Source organism: Populus nigra, chromosome 3 (genome assembly GCF_951802175.1).
Source record: "Populus nigra chromosome 3, ddPopNigr1.1, whole genome shotgun sequence".
Classification (NCBI taxonomy): domain Eukaryota; kingdom Viridiplantae; phylum Streptophyta; class Magnoliopsida; order Malpighiales; family Salicaceae; genus Populus; species Populus nigra.
The window spans coordinates 26,064,354-26,087,348 of NC_084854.1; the positions used below are offsets into that span (position 1 = coordinate 26,064,354).

The following is a 22,995-nucleotide window of genomic DNA, read 5'->3' on the forward strand; positions in this document are numbered from 1 at the left end:
TAAATAAATATATTTAAAGAAGTTAGCTCTTTAATTATAATAATTATATATGGCATAAGTTTTTATAAAATTTTGTGTACATTATTTTGACTTTAGTTTATTGAAAACTCGTGATTGTTTCATTCACTAGAAATCAAAATCAAAATTTCAAATAATTATTTTAAGATCATAATATGTTTAAAAATAATTAAAGTTTTTTTTTATATAAAAATACATAAGAAAGTTCTAATTATTTTTTTATATTTGAAGTTTTGATCTAAACTTCATTTTATTAATTGCATATTAAAATATACAATTAACTCCTTGAATTATCAATAAAACTTCAATTATTATATATATATATATATATATATATATATATATATATATATATAAAACTCCTTGAATTATCAAAATTGATAAGGTTTTGCTAGATGAAGAGTCAATCACATTTTTTTTTATAAAGGTTCTGGGAATTTTTTTAACACAAGGTTATACATCATTAGGCCAATACAATTCAAGAATGAGAAATGTCATTGAAGTATATTCATATTTTCCATTATTATTATATGAAAATTTTAATGTTCCTTTTAAAAAATATATTCAGATTTTTATTTATTTTTTTATTCAATAATTTTATTTTTTAATAGGAAGTAAGGAGGAAAATTTTATATCATTCACAATTTAACTAAATATTTTTGGACAACTTTAATGTACTTGGAAGAGGAAAAAATACATACCAAAAAGAAAATCCCTAGTTTTCCTATAAATATAATTAAATTTTAAAGTATACGTTTATAAGGAAAAAAATGAAGCACGTATGTTATTTCTGCATTAGTCTTCTTCTCAATAATGACAACGAGAAAGAACGTCTATCAAAATAAGATACGAAGATATCTTACTTGTTGCTGGTTGGAGCTGTCTTGCTTGACTGTTATTCTATCACTGTGCTTCTCTTGTCCGACTGGGCTGTGATTTGGTTTACTAGTAGTAAATTAGTGGGCGATTTTCTGTATTGAATCAATTGTCTTTCTCTGTTACTATCATTTTGTAGGGAGCAGAAAAGATGGTCAAGATCTATGGGACAACACAACTTAACAAGTGCTCAATCGAACAAGCCATTGAACGAGCTTCGTAAGCAGTACTTCGCAGGGAAATGGAACATTCATAGCCGGGTGGATGTGGACGAGGTTTTAAAAGAATTGATCTTCAAACAAGTAAAGGATAAACGTTCAAGGTACGATCCCAATACCATTGATTTCCTTACCCTCCTTAAGCTGTTGGAAGAGAGAGGTAACAAGGCGCTTCAAAGATATGATTGTTTCGATAAACTGGGATGGAGCGTGACTCATGTAGAATTCAGTCAAAGCCTCCTCATTTGGCACGTTGCTACTCTTGTTTGTTACATTGACGATTCTCAGAATAATAGTTTTGCCAAGGAACGAAATTGCTTAATGAGCAGCAGATCATTATCCGATTACATGTTGTATCTCCTGGTTTATCGTCCAACTATGTTAGCGATAAAGCTCAGCGGAACAGGGTATGCAGAAACTACCACTCATTTGGGTCGTCTCCTTCGCAGGAATACCATAGATGAATTGCTTCCAGATCCGCCTACCATGTTAAATGAAATTAAACTTACAGACTATTGAATTGAAATCTGTTGATCACGTAGAAGATTGTGCAGATCACGTAGAAGATGGTGCAGCAACTAAAAATCAGGCCAAACCTCAGCAAGCGGAGAAGACATAACAATAATTCTGGACCTTTAGTTTCGGTTCTGTTAAATGCCTTGATTTACGTTTTCAGATTCTACTTTTGAATTTTGTATAGCAAATTAGTAGGGGTGATTTACTCACAATTGTATTATAAATATTTAGACTCTGTACACAACAAACAATGGAAATAAGAAAACAATTCTCCTCATTTGTCTATGTGAAATTCTACATGGTATCAGAGCCAACAACTTACATTCTCTCATAAAGATTCTTTTCTGTCCATTACTTACATCTTCTCCTTCTAAACTCCTTTCTCGGATTCTTCTTAGCCACCATGGCCGTCTCTTCCCATGCTTCCCTTACTTCTGACAACACTCTACCTGTCTTCAATCCTTCTTCTAGCATCAATATCACCAAACTTACTCGCACCAATTTTCTAAATTGGAAAGCGACCATGCTTCCCTATCTCAAAGGTCAAAAAGTGTTTGGCTATGTTAATGGCACTATTAAAATGCCTGCAAAGGAAATTCCTCACAGTGATGGCACCATGCAATCAAACCCAGCCTTTGATATATGGGAAACTCAAGACAATCTTCTTCTCAGTTGTATTAATGCCTCTCTTACTGATGATATACTCATGCAAGTAGCACAATGCACTACTTCTCATGCAGTTTGGATATCTCTTCACACCACCTTTGCTACACAATCAAAAGCTAAGGCCATCCAAATCCGTTCGCAGCTTGCTACTGCTCGCAAAACTACTCAGTCTGTTACCGAATATTTCTTGTATGTGAAAAAGCTCTCTGATGAACTTGCTATGGCAGGTCAAGCACTCAAATGTGATGAAATTATCACATACCTACTCACTGGTCTAGGACCTGAGTATGATTCTCTTATCACCACCATTTCAATTAAAGAAAATGTCACCTTAGAAGAGGTGTACTCTATGCTGCTCATTTGTGAGGCACGTGTGCAGCATCATCAACAAGCTCTCCTGTCTGCCATACCATCAGCTAATGTTGCTACCAAGCAACAATCCTTTTCTGGATCCCGTGTCCGCAACAACAATTTTACCTTCCGAGGCAAGGGGCGTGGCCCTTCCTCCTTTCATGGTAGAGGTAACTTCCAAACTGCTTCTCGTCCAAATAACAACTACACTAATCTTTGGTGTCAGCTCTGTGATAAACCTGGCCATACTGCGGCTCGCTGCTTTAAGAGATTTGACAGTCAGTTTCTTCCTCAACCTTTTCGACCAAATCCTCAAGCCAACATTGCCTCCAACCAACACATTCAGCACTCATTGGAGCAAGAATGGCATGCCGACACTGGAGCTACACACCATTTGACTAATAACTTCAACAACCTTAATGTTCGTAGTGAAGAGTATGCTGGAAATGATCAGATTCAAGTCGGAGATGGCACAGGTTTGCACATAACTCATTTAGGCAAGGCATCTTTATCTGCACACTCTAAATCTTTTATCCTTGACCAAATATTAGTTGTCCCTCAAATTACAAAAAATCTTATTTCTATCAAAAAATTCACTGAAGATAATTCTGTTTATTTTGAGTTTCATGCTTCCTGTTTTTTGATCAAGGATTACTCGGGAAACACCCTGCATAAAGGTGTCGTCAAAGATGGTCTCTACTGTTTTTCACAGCCTCTTCAACATTTATATCCCAAAGCTCTTGTTGGTGTTCGTGTTTCAGTCTCAGATTGGCACTGTCGTCTTGGGCACGCCTCTTACAACACTGTCAATCATGTTATCCGCTCAAATAATCTTTCCTTTCTTTCCAATAAAAGACACAAGATATGTCCTGAATGTGAGATGGCAAAAAGCCATAATTTACCTTTTTCCGCTTCTGTACCTCATGTTACTAAGCCCTTGGAACTCATTTATTCAGATGTTTGGGGGCCTAGTTCCGTGATTTCCAGCTACGGCTCTCGCTATTATGTTTGTTTCTTGGATGCTTTCACAAAATATATTTGGTTATTTCCTCTTAAGCAAAAATCCGATGTTGAAAATATTTTCTTACATTTTCAAACGTATGTTGAACGCCATTTTAATACCAAAATTAAGGCCATTCAAACTGATTGGGGAGGTGAGTATCGTAGATTAAATACATATTTTTCCAAATGTGGTATTCAACATCGTCTAGCTTGCCCGTACACACATGAGCAAATGGGAGCTGTTGAAAGACGACATCGTCAAATTGTTGAAATGGGTCTAGCATTATTGGCCTATGCTAATCTTCCAAAACCATACTGAGAGGATGCATTTTTAACGGCTGTTTATATAATCAATCGTCTTCCAACTAAAATTTTAAACCATTGCTCTCCTTTTGAAAAGGCTTATCATCAAAAACCAAATTATAACTTTATGCGTGTGTTTGGTTGTGCTTGTTGGCCAAATTTACGTCCTTATAACAAACATAAATTTGATTACAGATCGAAAACATGTATTTTTATTGGCTACAGTCTCTCACATCAAGGGTATAAGTGTCTCGATTTGTCTACTGGCAAAATCTTTGTGTCTAGACATGTCATATTTGATGAACTTTTCTTTCCCTACAATTCTCCCCAATCTGTGTCCTCAGTTTCCGAGTCCACTGCTATCACCTTACCTTAAGCTGTTGGAAGAGAGAGGTAACAAGGCGCTTCAAAGATATGATTGTTTCGATAAACTGGGATGGAGCGTGACTCATGTAGAATTCAGTCAAAGCCTCCTCATTTGGCACGTTGCTACTCTTGTTTGTTACATTGACGATTCTCAGAATAATAGTTTTGCCAAGGAACGAAATTGCTTAATGAGCAGCAGATCATTATCCGATTACATGTTGTATCTCCTGGTTTATCGTCCAACTATGTTAGCGATAAAGCTCAGCGGAACAGGGTATGCAGAAACTACCACTCATTTGGGTCGTCTCCTTCGCAGGAATACCTTAGATGAATTGCTTCCAGATCCGCCTGCCATGTTAAATGAAATTAAACTTACAGACGAAGGAGGAATGTCAGCCCTGCTAGATGGTTGCGTGCTTGCTATGTCATTGCAGACACTGGATGGTTGTCCAAATGAAAAGAAATGGGAAATTATAAGTGAAGTGTGGGTGGAAATGCTGATGTATGCTGCAAGTCATTGTGGATGGAAGCAGCATGCTGATGCACTTGCCCGAGGTGGGGAGCTACTCACTCATGTCTGTCTTCTCATGGCACATCTCGGTTTAAGCAAGCAATGTCCACCTGCACTAAGTGACCAAGTAGATGCGCGGGCTAAAAGGCTTGGTGATCTGTCTCGACGTCATTGGGTCTGTGAGATTCCTCTTGCTTAGCTAGTTTAGTCTTCTTGGGGTTTAGCTTTATTTTGTTGTTTTGATGTGTTGTAACTTTTCCTCATTTCCGCTGCTTGGTCATTAATAACATTGCTTGTTCTTTGTCTTTTAGACCTTTCATTGTCTTGTTTTCTTGGCAATATCTTTTATTAGTTACACGGGAAAAATAAACAAATCGTCTTAACACTATTTTTATTTTTTTCTCTGGAGGCGGATCTTTTCCAGTTTCCCTTTACCAAGTGTGGTAATCTATTCCTTAAAAATTGATGTATCCAAGCTTTCGATAATAAATAATTTAGAGTAGTTATGTATGGATCTACTATAGATAAATGAGGATTTATCTCAAATAAATTATGTAAATAATTTAGCAAATGTATTTTAGACCAATAAAACAGGTTTGTGCTCAATAAAAGATCTAATCGTGTCATACCATAATAATGACTTGAAAGGACAATAATTTTTGATCTACCGTTGAATAAATTTTACAAAAGTTTTTCTAAGTTGTTTTCCATATTAAAGTCATTACAATGCTATATAAACTACTGAAATATTTAGACCTACTTATTTCAAATTTTATGCTTCTAATTTTTTATTTTTGGTTCTTAGTTAAGGTAAGGTTTTGACTTATTTAAATCTTCCTAAACTTTTTAAGAAGGCACACTTCAAGTATTATTATTTTAGAGAGAATAAACATATAAATTTAGAGTTCATATCTACAACCAATCTCACTCCCCTTTCACCCATAAAAAAATTATATGTTTTTTATTTGTTGTAGTCTTTAGTTTCCTCTGCATTATGAATGTTGTCAAAAGCATGTAGATGTAAGTTCACCAACAGATCAATAATTTGATACCGGAAATTCAACACCATATGTTATGCAGACAAAGGACATGGTTTGTATTTGTGAATTAGTACAATGTGTTATATTTACATGCATTAATGTAAACATTTTAAATATCAAACAATATGTAATCTCAAGTGATTCGTAATAATTGTTTGTAAGAAATAATAACAAAAAATATTATATAGGGTAAGATTAAAATGTGATGTCATTATGTATTAGATTTGATAAAATATTAAGAAGAACTCATTAACATCAACTTTAATCATTAAATGATGTTGTTATTTATTTTTAGGTTCCCACAAAAAAAAACTATTGGAAGAAAAAAAAATAATAGCAATAAAAAAAGGATATCGGAGTGCCTAGAAAATGACTAAAAATTGTTTGAAGAAGTTCAAAAATATAAAGATTAAAATTTGACAGTATATTTTTGACTAATAAGAGTTTTGTTGACAAAGAGAAAATTCAATTTGAAAAAAAAGAGTCCAAAATCAGATACTTAAAGGCTCAATTAGATTTTGTTGAAAATTAATTGAGTTTATGAAATGTTTGATTGTAAGAAAAATTAATTTTTACATCAATTTTGGCATTAATTAGATGAAATTAAAGCTTGGGGATCGAATTATAATTTTTAAGGATTAATTTGTTTAAATTAGAGGCTTAATTTTATAAATATTAAAATTGATAGGCAATTAGGAATTTTATTGAAAAAATCTAAAATCAAAGACTAAACTGGAAAATACGCGTTAATATAGGAGCTCGAATTGACTAAATAAGGGGCTTGATTACAAAATTCAAAACTTCAGTTACCAAACTACAAATGGCCATTCCCATCCCGAAACGTCGCCGTGTCAAGGCAAACTGTTCATCTCCTTCATCCCAATTCAGCAGGAAACAGCAGTAGATCGTGGTAACGTCTCTCTCCCCCACGATGCAAGCCGTTACTAAAGCATGAACACATGGCATTATTTGGCTCTATAAAAGTCAGAGAAAGCGACAGAGGGGAGGAAGCCGAAAGCAGAAGAACGAATCCCATTTATTTGCCAGAACTCCAGAGATGATCGCAGCACCAACCTTCTACCCGAACCCCAGCAGTGAAGCGTCAGCACGTGTAAGTCCTCCTGCTCTTCAATTTTAATTCATGTTGTACTGTTCATGTTAATTTTAATTCACTATACACTGTCGATACACATGTGAATCACTTTACACATGTTGTTGGGCCGGGTCACTACCTTGGGCCAATGACTAGGTGGGCTGGCTGGGTTCAGCCTAGTCCGTACGAGCTGGGTTAGAACCCCCCCCAAAGAGCAAAAGCTGAGGTCATGTTGGGCGGGGCCTTAGGCCCAGCTGACCCGATTTATTTTGGGCCAAGGACGTTTTTGGTAAAACACACCCTTATACCAATTCCTTTTATTTTATTCATCTTTTAAAAAACTTTGCGGTTTTGTCGCGTATTTTTCTATCAATTTTTAAATAATAGAGGTTTGTATTTTTATACTATAAAAGTAGAAATTCGGTATTAAAATACCTGATTTTCTCTTAAATGTTTCAATATATATATATATATATATATATATATATATATACGGAGAAAAAATATCTTGTTTTCATGCATACAACTAAGTCAAAATATAAAAAAATTCATATCATATTTTCATACAAGACAAAAAAAAAATGTATGCATTTTGAGCTTTAATAACCAGTTTATTAAAGTCATGAGAACTAGACTCATATTTCAAAAATACCAAAGAAAATTGTTTTCTTTTAATATTTGAGATTACGAATTTATACGTAAGACGTATTTCTAATATTAAAAAGAACTTTTTGTATTGATATTAGAATGGTTAAGTTTTTATCCGATAAGATAAGGATCTTTTTAGGAGGATTTGTCTTCAATCTTAGATAGCCCAACAATCAAACAACTAGTTTAATCAGACAATTAAATAATGTAGATTACCTTAGTTAAGACGTATTAGGGGTGTTAATACTTTTTCTTTACACAACCAGTCTCCATGCCCGATCTTTGAGATCAGTTAGGGTTTTTAGTGACCAAAATACTAGGTGACGACTCTCATTCCCTCTTTCCACTGATAAGACAAGAAATTCTTATCTCCATCATTTTCCGATTACTCAGATACCATGAGAGTGAATGTTCGTCGCGATGTCAGGTATGACAACTGGTATCGATATTTTATAGATATTCTATGATATTGATTATTAGATAAGTTATCCCAAAATGGACCATGAAAACCTCCCCTCAAAATGTTTGTTGCCCTTTAAAAATGACCCAAAACAACCCTTGATCACCATCTATTTTGAAAGTTTCCCTTCCCACTAGAGAGGTCTATGGATTTGAAAAAATTAATATCTAGATTTGGAAATGTTCTGGATGTCTAGGTGCCTTTTTTTTAATGATAATCAAGATAAAATATATTGATATGAAAGTTAGATCCATCGCGATGATGGCACTAGAAAAAAGAGTTCAGTACCAAGTAAAAGAAAAAACATGTAAATATCATCTAATTGGACTAGATTAGAATATCCTTTAAGCCTCTATACAAATCCATGCCTATATATATATAATTGAAATTGAAGTTGTTAGCCTTCAACTATGACGTCAAGCGGCGTAGAATAAGTTGGGAATTAACTAACCAGTCTGAAAGTATATCATGAATATAAGATTATTCAGACACGACAAAATTTACTGACCAGTCTGGGATGTAAGTACCTAAGAAGCTAAATCCTCTTCAGTTGAAATCTGGTTTTGCAAAGTTGGATGGTAACTCTGACGGAGATACTATTATTAAAGACCTAAATTTCACTACAAGATTTCACAGTTTTACCGACGGATATATTCTATCGGTATGAAATTCAGAGTTCGTCGGTAAGTTTTTTACCGACAGAAATCGTTTGTCGGCATAACGTTCGTCTGTAATACCACATTCCATCACTAAGGCTGTTGGTAAAAAAAAATAATATTACCGATGGTTTTATAGATGGAAATTGCGCGCTAAAAAAAAACTTCCTGCTGAAACATTACCGACGGATTTATTCCGTCGGTGATAGTGGCATATATATAGTAAATATTTTTTAGTTATCGATGAAAGGCTGACGGGCGTTATCCGTCGAGAACTTCGTTGGTGAGTGTGCCTTTCCACCAAACTTCTGTGAAATGCCGACGGATTATATCCGTCTGTAAATTTGTTGGTGATACATTCCATCGCTAAATCCATCAGTGGGTATTTTTAAATTTTTTTTAAAAAATTATTTAGAATAAATAATATAAATTAATAGTAAAAAAAATCAATTATACAAATAAAATTTTATTAAAAATTAAGAACAAAAAATTAAAGTAAAATAAATAATCATTGTACGCATGGACTCTGATCGACATGTTTCCTTTTTTTACATTTTTTTGGAGGGTGTTTCCTCTGTTTTCAGAAGAAGAAGACGATGGCCAAAAATGAAAAATGGCATCGTTTCTGGACTGGGCGGCCGTTTTCAATCATGTCCTCCAAGTTTCAAACATTCTTAATCGGACTCCTGGGCAGAATTGCTGCGCTTTTTACAAGATGGTCCCTGAACCTTAATCACTTGTAATGTTGACCTTAATTAGCTCAGGAATTTAATATTTTTTTTCAATGATGCCCCTGATTTCATTAATTAAACAAATTCTAAGCTTAATTAAGTCCTCATATTTATCAATTCTTTAATTAAACTCTGGATATCATTATTTAAACCGAATCAATTCTTTTAATTTCTTTCAAAATTAACTTTCAAGTTCATAAATCTAACATGATTAAACCCTCAAAACTTTTAATTTGTGTTCTTGAGATCCAAATCTCATTTTTTCTTTATTCATTTTATTTTTTTTGGTGGATTTATTTTTATCAAAAATTGTTGAGTTATAACAATATTCATGACCAGATATTATAGTGATAGAAAAATTGTCAAGAACAATCACAACACAACTAGTAAGGTGAAATGTGAAATTTTTTTTGAACAATTGTATTGTCCATATATAGGTACTGGTTACATGTACAAAAATTTAGTATGATGAATTAAATATAGTCAAGCTTTATTTAAGGAGATTGAATTTTAAACAGTACTATTATGATCTTTCCAATCTTTTCTAAAAAGTTATTTAGTGAAAGTGTTATTCCAGTGATATATTATATTGTATATGTTAAAGTCCATTTCAAATGTTGATAGTCTAGAAAGTTGATCTGCGAAGGGCCGATTGGGTTTTGCATGTTGAAGGATATGACGGAAATGTGATTTCTTTGGAGATGCTAGATTCAGGTTAACTGTAGAAGATTGTCACCGTATTTTGACTCGGTGAAATGTGATAATTTGAGCTACTATTAAGCATATGTGAGCAATATGGGAAAACCTGGAGAACATATAAGTGGCTTTTCTCTAAGCCTTTCCTTAGAGAAAGGCTTAGTTGATCATTCATGGCTACAAAGCTCAAAAGAAGAATGAAGTTAATTCTGGAGACAAGCGTGAATACTTTTCATAAGTGGCATGTGGTTGAAATGATCCTCTAGTGTATGAAGAGGGGTGGTGGGAGAACCAGTTCATGACTTGGACATGGTTAGATAGTTTTCTTAGAAAAACTAGAAAGGTTTGGCAAGTACAGGAGCTCTTAGATCACAAACATTGGAGATGACTTGATGTGCATCCAGAAAACAGATAAAGTAGTAGATGAACACTTTTCGTGAAGAAGTGTTGAACCCTGGTTTATGGTAACAGTTGGTTTCTCTGGTGGAGAAGTAGATGTAGACAACTTCATCGATGAGATATAATCTATGCTGGGTTAAGCTTGGAAATGTTGCAGGTGGTAAGCATTTGGTTTTAGCTAGCACGAGCATGTGATGGGAAGACAGACTATACAGATCAAGTGGGAGTTATGGCCAGGTATGACTACTCAAATCAAGTAGGAGTAAGCCTAGTGGCGACTACTCAGATCGAGTGGGAATTAGCCTTGAACGATGAAGAGTAAAAGCGTCAGCAGGTCTACAACGGTAAAGAATCACAAGGATGTGGATTGAAGTCAAAGCTTTAGGAAGGCATCGAATGTAGAAGACAATTACAGTGCTATTCGTATCAGGTGGGAGATTATTGGAAATGTGACACAAGTGACCCAAAGTCAGTAGTACCATTTATGGTGGTGGTTGGCAGATAAGTGTTATTGGTTGGTTTCTGGGAAGGTTTCATTAACATGGCTGCCATTTGAAGCCTATAAAACGGCATTTTGAGAGAAGAATAAACAAGTAGCAAGCAACAACGAGAGCCAAACACAGAGAAATATAAAGAGGCTGCTGCCTTTGTGGCAGCAACATGAGCTTCCATAAACAATAGCTTGTGTAGGCTAGTAAAATGTGAATGATAGAGAGAAGTGATGCAATTACAAGAGAGTGTGAGTATGAGGTTTGTCCTCCTTCACTATTGTAAATTGTGGTGTTTCTCCTATCCAATAATATTGGCTACTGCTCTCTTTTTGGAAGATTAACAACCATGAAATATATGTATATGCGTGTATTTGATAGTGCTAGCTGATCAACATTGATGAACTTAGCTTGAGATAAGAAAAGGTCTTTTATTCTTTTTTTTTTCTGGTTCAAGAATAAGAAAGGGACCGTTTGGGAAAGCGGTCCAACCCGCGTTTCTAAAAATTTTGAATTTTATTTGTACTTAAAATTAATTTTTTTAGTATTTTTGGATATCGTTTTGATGTGTTGATATCAAAAATGATTTTTTAAAAAATAAAAACAATATTATTTTGATATATTTCTGAGTAAAAAATATTTTGAAAAGTAACCGCAATCACATTTCCAAACACACCCAAAAAGTCTTTTATTCTTTCTTTCTTTTTTTCCGGTTCAAGAATAAGCTTTTATTTCAGTTGTAAGAATTTATAGTCGTGAATTGCATCTTTAAAGAACAGGAAGCTTACCGAAGTTTTAACTTGTGATGAAAGTAAAATATTTATTCCGTTTTTTCTTATAAATAACAACCTATGATTTCAGTGCTAAAATATTATGTATACAAATTCATAAAGTTACACTTCGCTTTGAATAAAACACAATTTGGTGGCACAGCAAGTGAAGCAAAACTCAGGTTGTTCGTCGAGTCCTCGAGCATTATTCTTCAGGTACGTTGAGATGGGAGTGAATGTGTCTATCTTCTATTTCTTATATTTTATATTTGTACTTGTCAAAGGAGACGACAGCTGAAACCAAATTTATGATGGGAAAATAAATGGGAGCATTCTTCAGGAAGCTTTGATAATATTTTATATTTCTTATAGGTGGCACATTCTCTTATCTAATCCTGAGAATTATTGAATTATTGAGCATAATAAAGGGAGCTCACGCAGGAAATTTGTGAGTTTTTTTTTTGGATAATCATCGAGAGAGGAAATTTGTGAGTGATTCATGTTTTAAATTCATGTTGGCTTGTTATCTGAATTACTTGAATTATAATCACTTAGTAGATTTTTATGTGATTACTATCATTATCATTTTCTTCGATGTTTCTTTAGTTCAAGGTTATTTCTGTTATCTAGAAGTTGTGCTAATTAAGAATGTTTTTTTGTTTATTATTATTATTATTATTTTGGTTGTTGGCACTTGTTCTAATTGAAGGAAATCAAACTAACATGGGCATCCATAAGGTGTTCGAAACTGTTTGAAGAAACCTAAATTTGATTCACTTAAATACAATAGGATGGCACTATCACATGATATATATAATTGACTACCAAAATAATAATGTTAATTACTAAATTAATTTTTATGAGTAAAATAATTTAATCAAATATTTTAATGATAATTAAATTTTTAAAGGTAGATAATTGGAAGCACTAAATGCATATAGGATTTTCTTGAATCGTAGTAAATATATTATGAATTACTTTTCATATATAATTAATGTTTTTGTGGTTTTAGTGTGTTTTACATAGTTAAATTGTTGAAAAATATAATATGTTAAAAAATAAATTCAACTCAAAAGTTTAAACTGTTATATGAGATCTCAAAATATATTTTATATTATTCTCTAACATTTTTTGAAAACTCTTTGTACTTAAAACTTGTACAGATTCACGCTATTTTATAAGATTCTAAGATTTGATTTATATTATTATCTAACATAATAATAATTGGTTCTATAAGATTTTTGGCTTTTATTTTATTATTTGAATTTATTTAATGTTTTTTTTTAAATCTCTTATGTTGTTAAGTGAAATTCTAAAATATAATCTATATTATTATTTAAAATATTAAGAATCATAAATAATTAACTGATTTAGTTGTATTCTTATAGCATTTTTTATTACATAATTTTTAATGTTTTATTTTGTTTTACAAATGTTGTTATATAAGTAAGTTTTCTATTAATTCATCTGATTTCTATATTTATTTATCTCATGTTCTTATTAGCAATAACAATTGCTTAATATATCTCTCGTATTCGTAAATAATTAACTAACAATCAAGCTCCTAGACTTGACCAATATCTTATCAGCTTTTTTTATTTATACTTCATTAATATATAATCAATAGTAGAATTAATAGTCATCCCACATTTTTTTACTTGTTATTTTAATATTCCACTTAATATATACTATTAATTATGTTTATTTATACAAAATTCTCAGATTAAAAATATTGAGTTGATTGATGTAAGTTCATGAGAAAAATAAATAAATACATTTTTATCAAGTTTTGTGCACATTATTTTGATTTAACTTTTGAAAATTAATTCGTGATTGTTTCGTTAACTAGAAAGAAAAATCTAAACTCTAACCAATATATATATATATATATAACAGTGCTAGCTATTCAAAGTTGATGAAGTTAGCTTAATTGGGACAAGAAAAGTAAATAACTATGTGGTAGGTGCTCAAATTTCTTACACTTTTCTTGAAGTTTTGGCTTGAGTTTTTTTCCTGTTCAAGAATAAGCTTTGATTTTAGTTCTAAGTACTTGTATTCATGACGTGCATCTTGCTATAGCAGCTAGCTTACCTGAATTTAACTTGTGATTAAAGTATTATTCTATTTTTTCTTATCAATAACAACATACGATTTCAGTGCTAAAATATATGTATACAAATTCATAATGTCACACCATTACTGTAAATAAAACACAATTTGGTGGCACAGGAATTGAAGCAAAACTCAAATTGCTCGCCGAGTCCTCAAGCATTATTCTTCAGGTACGTTGAGATGTGAGTTAATGTGTCTATCTTCCATTTCTTTTATTAAATATTTATTCTTTTCATAGGAGAAGAGAGCTGAAACTAATTCATGATGGGAAAATAAATGGTGGTATAATATATAGGTAGCACATTTTGGTAATTAATCCTGATAATTTGATTTGTTGAGCATAATTGAGGGAGCTCAGCTGGAAGGAAATTTGTGAGTGATTCATGTTTTAAATTTATGCTGGGTTTTTTTTTAATCTGAATTACTTGAATTATAATCACCGTGTAAATTGTTATGTGATTACTAGCATTTTCTTTGATGTGCCTTTAGTTGTGCTGAATATGCTTTTTTTTTTGGTTGTTGGCACCTGGTCTAATTGAAGGAAATCAAACATGGGCATTCATAAGGTGTCTGAAACTGTTGAAAGACTATGGAACGGATGGGAGCTTCGCATGGTGATGTTGCTCAGTCTCTTTCTTCAAATTTTTCTTATAATCTTTGGGCGTAGCCGAAAGTATACAGCAGGATTCTGGTTCGGAACTCTTGTTTGGTTAGCATACTTGTCAGCAGATTGGGTGGCAACATTTTCATTGGGTATCTTGGCTCTAAAGCTTGGAGATTCAGCAACGAATTGCATATATTCAAATCGAGGATTGATCCCGGCATTTTGGGCACCGGTCCTCCTTCTGCACCTTGGTGGCCCGGACACTATCACCGCATATTCAATGGAAGACAACGAATTGTGGTTAAGACATCTGTTGGAGCTAGTAAGCCAAGTTGCTATGGCTTTTTATGCCTTTTCGAGTTCATGGTGGAGTAAGGATCCACTGTTATTTGTAGCCATTCCCATCTTCTTTGCTGGAATTATTAAATATGGAGAAAGGAATTGGGTTCTGAGTGTTAACGTGTATATGTTGTTGTAAATGCAGAGAAACTGATTGAGAGAGAAGAGAAAATGAGAACTCTCGTTATACTCTTTGTTTTCTATTATTCAATTCTTAATACCAGCTTTAGTTAGTTAGTTATATATATACATGCAGCTGTAACAACTTAACTGCATGTAACTAACTTTGCTAACTAACTAACTGATTGACTAACGGCTAACCAACTAACAAACTTAGTAATCATGTTTACACTTATCATCACTGTACTCTAACATCCCCCTCAAGATCAGGCGGGTGGAGAACTAAGTCTGAGATTGTAGCAATGAGTGCGAAAGAGAGGAGCACTTAACCCTTTCGTGAGAATATCAGCAAACTGTTCCTGTGAGGAAACAAATTGAACTGATAATTGCTTCTGGGAAACCCGTTCACGAAACAAAATGCACATCGATCTCAATGTGTTTGGTTCGTTGATGCTAAACAGGATTAAAGGATAGAGCAATAGCAGAGAGATTATCACAGAAAAGAATAGGAATATGAGGCAATGAAACATGCAGAAAAGCTAATAACTGCTTGAGCCAGTCCACTTCAGCGGTAGTAAAAGATAAGGCTTGATATTCAGCCTCTGTTGATGATCTGGACACAGTTTGTTGCTTCTTGAAAGACCATGATATAGGATTGTCGCCCAAAAAGATTACCAAGCCAGTAATGGAGCGTCTGTCATTAGGATCCCCTGCCCAGTCAGCATCACTAAATGCCTTGAGTTGCAAATCTCCTTTAGTGTAAGAAATACCAACATGCAGTGTGCCTTTAAGGTAGCGTAAAATTCGTTTCACAGCAGTGAAATGAGACACCATTGGATTCTGCATAAATTGGCAGACTTGATGCACAAAGAACGGAATGTCAGGTCGTGTGAAGGTTAAGTATTGCAGAGCTCCTACAATGCTGGGATATACAGTAGGATTAGGATACGGTGCCCCATCTTCTTTAAGTAGGCGATGATAAGGAAGACATGGAGTATCACATGGTTTAGCATCAACCATCTCAGATTTAAGCAGCAAATCCTCAACATATTTAGATTGTGAAAGGAACAAACCAGTAGAGGTGTGAGTGATTTGTATCCTCAGGAAAAAATGAAGAGAGCCTAAATCTGTGATATCAAATTCAGTGAAGAGAGCTTGGATAACCTGCAGAATGGCAGCAGACGCACTCCCTGTAAGGATAATATCATCCACATAGAGGAGCAGGACCACAATCTGAGAACCAACATGCTTGACAAACAAGGATGAATCAGAATAGGTTGTGGCAAACCCCAAGGAAGGCAGAAACTGAGTAAAACGGGCATTCCAGGCCCGAGGTGCCTGTTTTAACCCATAGAGGGATTTATGCAGTTTGCACACATGATGAGGATGAACTGAATTCAAATCCAGGAGGTTGGGACATGTAAACCTCTTTTTGAAGAATGCCATGCAGGAATGCATTTTTGACATCTAATTGTCTGATAGGCCAATTGAAATGAGCAGCCAGTGCAAGAACTAGTCGAATGGTGGCAGGTTTCACCAAAGGCCTAAAGGTGTCCTCATAATCCAAGCCAGATTCCTGACTAAACCCTTGAGCAACCAACCGTGCTTTATGTCTAGCAATTGAACCATCCGAATGATGTTTGATCTTGAAAATCCACTTGCACCCCACCAAGTTCCTCTTTGCTGGTAATGGAACAAGACTCCAGGTGCCTTGAGTATGTAATGCAGTAATTTCATCTTGCATGGCCTGTAACCATACAGGAGCTTTGATGGCAGATTTGTAAGTTGCTGGCTCTGTTAAAGACATATCAACCATGCTAGAGTCTTGAATGCTAGCTAAGAAAGCCTTCTGTTTAGTAATGCCACTTTTGCTTCTGGTTTGCATGGGATGCAAATTGAGAGAAGGAATGGATAGAACCACTTGCAAGTTGTCAGGATTAAAAGTAGTAGAACTGATACTTATATCAGGCGCCACAGGAGGAGGAGAAGAAGCTTGAATGGAAGCAGTAATGGACTGAGAACTAGGAGAGACTGTAGATACACTAGGTGTATGATGGGAAAGGGAAACAGGGCTGGAAGTAATAACTGTGTTCTCGGTATTAACAAGAAGCACAAGACATGTGGAGGAAGTAGAGGATGGTGAGGACTGAGTTGTGAGCAAGGATGGTGAGGATTCAGGATATGGAAATTGTCTCATCAAATATAACATGTCTTGAAACATACAACCGCAGAGTAGGCACATGATAGCACAAATAACCTTTGTATTTGTTGCTGTAACCAAGAAACACACACTTAGAAGTTTTGGGCTGCAGTTTGTTATGATTATAAGGACGAAGAAGAGGAAAACATGCACACCCAAATATCCTAAGGTGATTAAGCTCTGGAGAAGACCCAAATAACATCTAAAAAGGAGATTTGTGAAGAAGGACAGGAGTTGGCATACGGTTGATGAGATATGCAGTTGTTAAACATGCATAAGACCAAAATTGAGATGGGAGTTTGGCTGTGTGCAATAGAGTGATTGTGGTTTCCATAATATGTCTATGTTTCCTCTCAGCCACCCCATTTTGTTCAGGGGTGTGTGGACAAGAGAGGTGATGAGTAATGCCTTTGTCAAGAAGAAATTGTTGTAAACGATTGCAGGTATATTCCCCCCCATCAGACTGCAGAATTTTAACAGTAGCAGAATATTGTGTAACAAGAAGGTTATAGAACGCAGCAAACGTAGAGAACAAATCAGACTTATTAACTAGGGGAAACAACCAACAAAAACATGTACATTCATCAACAAAGATAGTATAATATCTATAACCATCCACTGAGATACATGGTGCAGGTCCGCACAAATCAGTATGGATAGTAGCAAAAGGAGAATTGAATTTGTGATGATGCTGAGGAAAGGGTAATTTCCTAACTTTCCCTGCAAGACAGGGATGGCACATTATCAGGGAAGAAGTTTTGGGAACAGGAATAAGAGCTTTATTCAGCATGAGGGAGACAACAGAATTTGTGGGATGTCCTAACCTATGGTGCCATAGATTGGACTGAACAAGTTGGCCAAGAAATGCCTGAGCTGGAGAAGGCTGAGTGAAAGATGAGGATGAAGATGCATGGATAGGATACAGGCCATTACTGCACAAGCCTCTATAAAGAATCCTCCTTGTGGCTTTGTCCTGAATCCAAAAGCAATATGCATAAAAAATAAGCCAGCAATTATTATCAAGGCAGAGCCGATGGACTGACAATAGATTCTGAGTTAATTGAGGAACAAGTAACACATAATCCAACTTGAATGAAGACATAGAAGAATTGATGATAGACTGACCAACATGAGACACTATCAAACCTTCACCATTGGCAGTATGAATTGTGTCAGCTGTTGGATATGGTGAGGCCAATGTCAGATTATTCAAATCAGCTGTCATATGATTTGTTGCACCAGAATCAGTAAGCCATACTTGAGATGATCCGGAAGAATTGGATGCTGGAGGTGCAGGGTGAAGCATAGTGTGCATGGCTTGCATGGTAGGCTGCGAGTCTGGAAACTGAGCAGATGAGAATGAGGGATGAGGTGAAGGAGCTCGATATGAGGATTGTTTAATAGCTGGTGATTGTGTAGGATAAGGCTGCTAAGAGGAATAAGCAGTAGAATGCATGCCAATATAGTTTGGTCCTTTGTCATTATAGAAGCAAAACCAGGTAGTGTGATTAAGGCGGCCACAGATATGACATTTTTGTTTTTTATAAGAAGAAGCATCACAAAACGGAGCAGTATGACCCTCAGTATTGTATAATTGGCAGATGTGCATCATAAATGCAGAGTGACTGTGAAATTGTTGATTAAGGGAAGGTCCAAGAACTCCAGGATTAGAGTGTGGGCGTTCATGTGTCATAGAAGAAAACACTGGTCTAGAGTGAAAGTGTCTGTTTCCTTGATTAAACCGACCTCTACTAGTGTTTCTATTCCCACTATAAGGCTTAAATCCTCTATTAATAGTCGAACATGAGCTATGATTCACAGGAAAACCTGTAGTTGCAGCCATTGCTGTCAGTAAAGGAGAATGAGCTGATGCTTCTACAATCACTTCCTCTGCAAGCAACTGTGAGCGAAACTCATATAGGGAAATGACACTCTCACGTCCCCTTATAACACATCTGAATGTGTTATACTCAGTAGGCAAGCCATTTAAAGCCAGAATGACTATATCTTCATCAACAAAGTAAACACCAGCAGCAGAGAGATAGTCCCTAGCTTCCTTAATGCGATGAAGATACTGTGAAACCGAATCTGCTCCTTTCTTGATTGTTTGTAGATTAGATTTCATTTGAAAAATGCTGGTTTTGGATACAGTTGAAAACTGTTCCTTCAGTCGATTCCATAAATCCTTGGAGCTAGTGCTACCAATTGCACAAGACATAGCAATAGGTGATAATGTAGCAGTGATCAATTGCATGATGGCTCGGTCATGCATTTTCCAGACTATGAATTCATCATTTTGAGAAGAAGTGATGCCAGATTCGCATGAAGTTGAGCTGAGTTGAGGTGGACAGTGAGTTGATCCATCAACATACCCCATAATGCCATTGCTTTCAAGCAAGAGTTGCATCTGAAAATTCTAATTGAGGTAATTTGAATCATCCAGCTTGACATTAACTGATGTAGGAATAGAAGAAATGAGAGCTGTGATTGGAGATTGTAGAAGTTGAAGTTGTGAGGCAGTCACCATTGAAAGATTATCAGATTATCAACCAGAGAGAGTAGAATGTGAAGAAGAAGAAGCAGAGAGCATGTGGAAGCAATCAAAGAAGATCTTCAAGCGTGAGCTAAGAGCTCTGATACCATGTTAATGTGTATATGTTGTTGTAAATGCAGAGAAATTGATTGAGAGAGAAGAGAAAATGAGAACTCTCGTTATACTCTTTGTTTTCTATTATTCAATTCTTAATACCAGCTTTAGTTCGTTAGTTATATATATATATACATGCAGCTGTAACAACTTAACTGCATGTAACTAACTTTGCTAACTAACTAACTGATTGACTAACGGCTAACCAACTAACAAACTTAGTAATCATGTTTACACTTATCATCACTGTACTCTAACACTGAGGTCAGCAAGCTCGGAGCAGTTCAGGAGCTCGGTATATAGTGAGATGAATAAACTATGTCGCCAATTTGATGAATTTTCAAACACTGAGTTCTTTGAAATGACTGATGAACAACTCATTGAAAAACTAGGCTTGAGTGACATGATACCTGAGGCTAAACTTCTCCATGAGGCGGATTTGTTCTTTCAAATGTTCAGGGTACTATTTGCAGATCTTGTTCTTGCATATTCTAATCATTTGGCTACTCATATTATCCTAAGAGACAAGAATGCAACGGAAGCCTTCAAATTAATTGAAGTTGAGATGGGATTTATGTACGATGTGCTTTATACGAAGGTGGCGAAGGTTTGTTCGTCACGCATCATTGTCCGTGCTATCAGCTTCTTATGCTCTGTTTCTGCACTACTTGCCTTCTCACAAGGTATGTCCAGATACAACCATGCCTATTTAACAACTGAAATAACTATATCATACCTCTTGTTGTACGGAGCCATCATTATTGAGATTTATTCAGTTGTTTTGCTTCTTTTCTCTGACTGGACTATGCTTTGGCTTAGTGGGCAAAAGAAGCCATTGTTCAATTTTGTGTATAGAACTATTTGTTCTTCACGATTTCTGCCATTTCTTCACAATGACAGAAGGTGGGCAAGATCAATGGCACAACACAACCTGATAAGGTTTAGCAGTTAAGTAAAGGCAAATTGACCAGCATTTCTCTTAAGAAGTTGCTAGGAAAAAGCCACATTCATAGTTGGGAGGATGTGGGTGCTGATTTGAAAGAATTGATCTTCCAACAACTCTTAGACAAACGTACAAGATATAGTTTACGGATGCGCAGTCATGATCCTGGAAGGAATGATTTACATGAGATATTATCAGAGAGAGGTGATTAGGTGATTGGAAGAGGGGGGTGCCTTGAAAAAATTGGTGGGAGTGTGAAATCTTCAGATTTTAATGAGAGCCTCCTTACATTGCACATTGCTACCGATATTTGTTACCATGATGATGTCCGAAAAAATGATGTAGATTCCAATAATGTTCACCCTAACTGCAAAATGAGCATATTTCTTTCTAATTACATGGTGTATCTTCTGTGTGATTACCCGGTTTTGCTACCTAAAGGGATCGGTAAAGAAAGGTACGCCCAAACCTGCCGCGATGTCTCCAGATTCTCTGAAGTTTTAAGCTGAATCTTCTCGGGTCAAAATGATACATGGGGTACCCATGATACTGATTGGGACCTTGAACGTTTCACGAGCGATGTGTCGGTGCTGCGCGATGGTTTCGGTCTTGCCAATTCATTGCAGTCACTTGAGACACAGGATGGTTGGGAAAATAAACGAAAGTGGGAGATGATAAGCCAGGTTTGGGTAGAAATGTTAACGTATGCTGCAAGTCATTGTGGATGGAAAGAGCATGCTCAAGCACTTCCACGAGGTGGGGAGTTACTCACTCATGTTTGCCTTCTCATGGCTCATCTTGGCCTGAGTGAGCAATGCTTAACCACTTGATGCTGCCCGCCCGGGAAGTCTTAAATCTTGTTTTAAGTTGCAGTCATTTTTATTTTCCTCCTCCGTCTTTGACTTCTAGACTAGATTAAGTTTGGGGTTCTTATTTTAATTATCAGCATGTTATTTGGTTTTGAGTGTGCAAGTGTGTGACTTTGTTTTCTCTTAATAATGTTGTTTAAGAATCAATTTTAATATATATTTTGGTGTGTGATATGGTCTCACCTAACAGCTTAAGTTATTGGGTTGAATTGATTTTTTGACATGGTATTAGAGTCATAATGATCAAACGGTCATGAATTTGAATCTCATCACTCTAATTCTCTCTTTTAATTAAAATTTCATTAATAGCGTAAGATAGTGTGGACCTGTGCAAGTTTTAAACTCAAAAAACTTTTTTTAAAGGATATGTTAAAGAATAATATAAATTATATCTTGGATTATTGCTCTTCAACTTCTAGAATTTAGCCTCCAACTCTTGAAAACTGGATCAACGACTTATTGGCATCATGATAAATTATTGTTATTCATTATTACACACAAGATTTTTGGAGCAATTGAAATCCAAATGTGACTTACATGCTTTGTTGTTCATGTGATCGTAGATATAATTTTGAGCACTTGAAATTAAACAAACACATATGTATAAATATATGATTTTATTAAATATATAACCGGGTACAATTTCTATTTAAAATATTTTTTTGAAAAAAATAAAACAATCATCTGATGCTTCCCTTGGATTTGATATATAGTGACTAAATTTATTTGTGAAATCAAGTCAAGATTTGTGCTTTGCAAGAACTCAAAGTTAGGCGTGTATTGCGAAGCTAGACTCGGTGATTTGATGTTTTGAATAGTACTTTTGATTTGTTTTCAAGGTATTGTTGAAGAACTTTTATGGAACATTTGGGCTTGATTCAACAGAGTTTTGTTCTTTTAGACTTCATGCATATAAATAAAGGAGACTTGGGAACTTTTAAGAGAGCTTCCTTACTTGAAAAGAGAGCTTTCTTATTTGAAAAGCTTGTCTTGAAGAAAATTTATATCTCTAAGAATTCTTTTTCTTTTTTTTTCTAGGTTGAATTCTTCTATTTATAGAGATTTGTAGGGGCTCTCAGGTTTTTTTTCAATGTCACATGACATGATTTTATTGGTTGATCTTTATTGATAAGATCTTTTATTTATGACAAGATATCTTGAATATCTCATCCTAAGTGTTAACCTTTCATTGGTCAAGAAATATATGAAGGTTCATTTATTTTTCATGTTATTTATTTTAATTTTATTTTATCCTTTCATGTAAAAATAAAAATAACACATGACGAAATTTGATTGATAATTTTTTTTGTTTCTACAGTAACATAAGAATATTTTAAGTATTCACGGATCAAA

The 22,995-nt window shown here is 34.9% G+C and overlaps 1 protein-coding gene and 1 non-coding gene across 2 annotated transcripts; both read left to right on the forward strand.

The window, feature by feature from the left end:
- Positions 1-2,526: 2,526 nt before the first annotated feature.
- On the forward strand, positions 2,527-2,662 carry LOC133690398 (small nucleolar RNA Z247). The gene has a single exon (XR_009841429.1). It is a non-coding gene; the product is annotated as a small nucleolar RNA Z247 (small nucleolar RNA).
- Positions 2,663-11,602: 8,940 nt separating this feature from the next.
- LOC133689494 (uncharacterized) lies at positions 11,603-21,789 on the forward strand. Its single transcript, XM_062109349.1, has 5 exons — positions 11,603-12,024; positions 14,038-14,090; positions 14,462-15,000; positions 20,223-20,513; positions 21,281-21,789. Exons 1-5 carry the CDS (start codon positions 11,890-11,892, stop codon positions 21,601-21,603), a joined length of 1,341 nt encoding a protein of 446 aa, XP_061965333.1. The 5' UTR covers positions 11,603-11,889; the 3' UTR covers positions 21,604-21,789.
- The last annotated feature ends 1,206 nt before the right edge of the window (positions 21,790-22,995 follow it).